Source organism: Oncorhynchus nerka, unplaced genomic scaffold (assembly GCF_034236695.1).
Source record: "Oncorhynchus nerka isolate Pitt River unplaced genomic scaffold, Oner_Uvic_2.0 unplaced_scaffold_9198, whole genome shotgun sequence".
NCBI classification, from domain to species: Eukaryota; Metazoa; Chordata; class Actinopteri; order Salmoniformes; family Salmonidae; genus Oncorhynchus; species Oncorhynchus nerka.
Window position 1 is genome coordinate 1 of NW_027032121.1, and position 3,085 is coordinate 3,085.

The 3,085-nt window shown below is 39.3% G+C and overlaps 1 protein-coding gene across 1 annotated transcript; it reads right to left on the bottom strand.

Moving 5' to 3' along the window:
* Positions 1-6: 6 nt before the first annotated feature.
* LOC135565961 (class I histocompatibility antigen, F10 alpha chain-like) lies at positions 7-2,771 on the bottom strand. Its single transcript, XM_065013922.1, has 4 exons — positions 2,552-2,771; positions 888-1,160; positions 475-768; positions 7-369 (listed from the first exon to the last, which is right to left on the bottom strand). Exons 1-4 carry the CDS (start codon positions 2,619-2,621, stop codon positions 41-43), a joined length of 966 nt encoding a protein of 321 aa, XP_064869994.1. The 5' UTR covers positions 2,622-2,771; the 3' UTR covers positions 7-40.
* Between the last annotated feature and the right edge of the window lie 314 nt (positions 2,772-3,085).

Below are 3,085 nucleotides of genomic sequence, written 5' to 3' on the forward strand. Positions count from 1 at the left end.
AAATTAAGATTGTTTCCTGTGTCAATAACACTAAACCATATTAACCATCAATAACAACACTAAACCAAATTAGCCATACTTTACCCCATTTTACCACAATTGGCTTCTTCAAAGTTCTATGGTCGACATAACATTCATAAGTTTCCTTATCTGCCTCTGGGATCTGCACACTCATCCTGATCTGGTAGGTGTCATCATCATTGGGTAGGACTCCTGTAGACTGCACTCCATCACGTTCGGTCAATGGAACACCATTCTTCTTAATTTGCATAATCACATCTTTGGGATAGAAACCTGTGGCCATGCAGGTCAGTCGGACATGTCCTGCAGTTTTGGCCTTTTTAGCAAATACATAGACCCTTGGAGAGGCTAAAGAGGGAATAAACGGAGAACATTAATATTATTTCTGATCTCACATGTACAAATGGTCGTTTTTGTTAACCATTTGTTAGGCTATACTATTTAAGTACTCACAATCAGCCCTACTGAATTCTTTGTCCTCATATTTCATGAATTTGGAAAGCCAGTCCACACACTCCTTCTCCAGGTAGCCCTTGGTGTACTGGTTGAGGATCTGGACCCCGTCCCACTTCCTCTTAGTCGGCTGAGCTTGAACAACTGCGGCCACCCACTGCATATTGGCATCATCAAAGGCCAGGAAGTCGTCACCATCGTAGCTGTACTGGTCTGTGCCCTTTATGAATTTCAATGTGCCGTCACTCTGTTGGTCAATCTCACAGCCATGTTTCCACTGAAGGATATGCACATCTGAGATGAAAAACAAATGAAAAAGACGGTCAATGATGACAATATACATGAGTAACTAATGACCTACAATTTTAAAAGATTAACGGTGAACGTAGGACAAATTGCAGGTGATCCCTCACCAGTGTTGTTGTGCATCATGCGCTTCATCAAGATATCGACATTAACTTTGAACCACTGCTCCTTGCTCTCGCGTGACTGAGTGCCTTTATCCCAGTAGTCTGCTGGCAGCTTCTCCCTCATCCAGGCCTGTTTGGGAATCTTCTTCTTTGCCACACTGTCATAGTAATCAATCTGTTTGTCATTCATCAGACCCATGGCAGTGAACTCATGGATTCCAGGCAATTCTAGTGGCTTTGAGAGTGAAGTGTAGATGTAATTCAGGGAGTAGATGTCTGTAGGGAAAACATTTTTAACATTGAGATAATTTGTCTGAATCTGCCTTCTCTCCATGTTACTCATACTATGCTGTAAAACATGAATAGGAAATGACTGCATGTTAAATATTTATCTATATCATAGATCTGTAACGGCCAACAAAATAATGTATTCAATTAATAGTGTCAGAGTGGCCTTGCATGATGTTGTCTAAATGGTAGGTGGCTTCTCAATAACAAATAAGCCCAAACTCATGCATTAGTGAGAAGTGGGACACATTCTGCAACTTAGAAATCAACCTATTTCATATTAATATATTGAAGAGATACTTTGCGATTTTGGGACATGAGGCACTTTATCTACTTCCCCAAATTCAGGTGAGCAAATGTTTATGGCTCTGTGTCCAGAATGAAGGAAGTTAGCATTGGCTTGTGAAACTACCTCTAACGTTAGTGCAACTGCTAAATAGCGTTAGCGCAATGACTAACAATCTTTGGGTACAGCTAGTTAGCATTGGCTCTCAAAAGTACCACTAACTTCCTTCATACTGGACGCATATACCTAAAAAAATGGTATCCACAAGTTCATCTGACTCTGGGGAAGTAGATAAAGGGCTTCATTGACAAAATCTTAAAAGAGCCCTTTAACACAACACCACCCGAACTCAAGTAGTTCGGACCTCTTGGTGTAATGATTAAGGTGTTGGCTTGACAGCTGCTAGATCCAGCTTTGAGTCCCGGTCGGGGCTATCCCCCGGATTCTCTACCATATCAAGAAAATAAATCATATGCATTTCCTTTTTCCTTTGTTCGTGTATTGTTCTTTAGTTTTTGTATAATCGTATTATAAAATTGTATGACCGTCCTTGTCTATCTGTGAGTGTTTAAGTGTTTTGTTAGTTGTCAAGATATGTTGTTGTTTTTGCACCCCAGGATGAGTAACGTTAGCTGCTGCTAAACAAATAAACGTGTGTACAATTGCAGTAGTCATTATCAGTATATAGACTACTTTATAATTGCAAACACATGACAAACATAAAATCTTCTTGGCACATGTTTTACTTTGTGATTTAAAAAAAGGAGATAATGCTATGCCTTGTTGGTCTAAGCAAAGTTTTTTTTAAAGCTCAATAATGTATATAATGTTTCATTACAAATGTGTGTTGTTATTGCACCGTTCATGGCCTGTAAGTGCGCAATAGCTTTCCAGTAACCGATACAATGGATGGAGAAACGTAAAGGTCGACTACAAATGCTAAAATGCAATTACAACAAGTAGACTATTGTGCTAATAGACCACAGCAGTATATATGGTAAGCGATTTTAAAAGTAATATTGTTTTATTATTCTTTTGCCACGCCTGGCTGTAAACGTTTACTTTCACTTTTGATATCGAGTACACAACTTACCGCTTTGGCTCCGGCAAATACATTCTAGTGAAAAATATAAAACAAAAAACATCAAATTAGGTCTATACATCTTGCTAATTAAACTACAACCGTTTTCTTAAGCTATATCCCCGTTTTAAAAGTATATGTCGATGGAAAACCCCTTCACAAATATCTGTTGCCTTCCTTCTTCTGTGTTTTTTTTTGGCTGACTACAACCCAAAGGGGTGTTTTGCCGCCGCCAACTGGACCGGTTGAAACCAAAACAAGGTCAAAAGAAAACCCATACGTGATAGGGAAACTAACCCAATCCACCCAAATAAAAATGCTACATTGACAAAACAAAACTCACATTACTTCCTTCTTTCAATTCTCCATATCTCCCTTCTCAGGCTCTAGGACCTGAGAGGGTGGTACGGCTTGTAACAATATTCCATGTAACTTCAGAATCTTTCAATCTTTCAACCCCAGGAACTGTTCTGCCGCTTCCACAATGATTTTTGTCTTCCTGGACCTTTTCTCCACCTTGGCAGAGCCATTTATCATCATATCTAT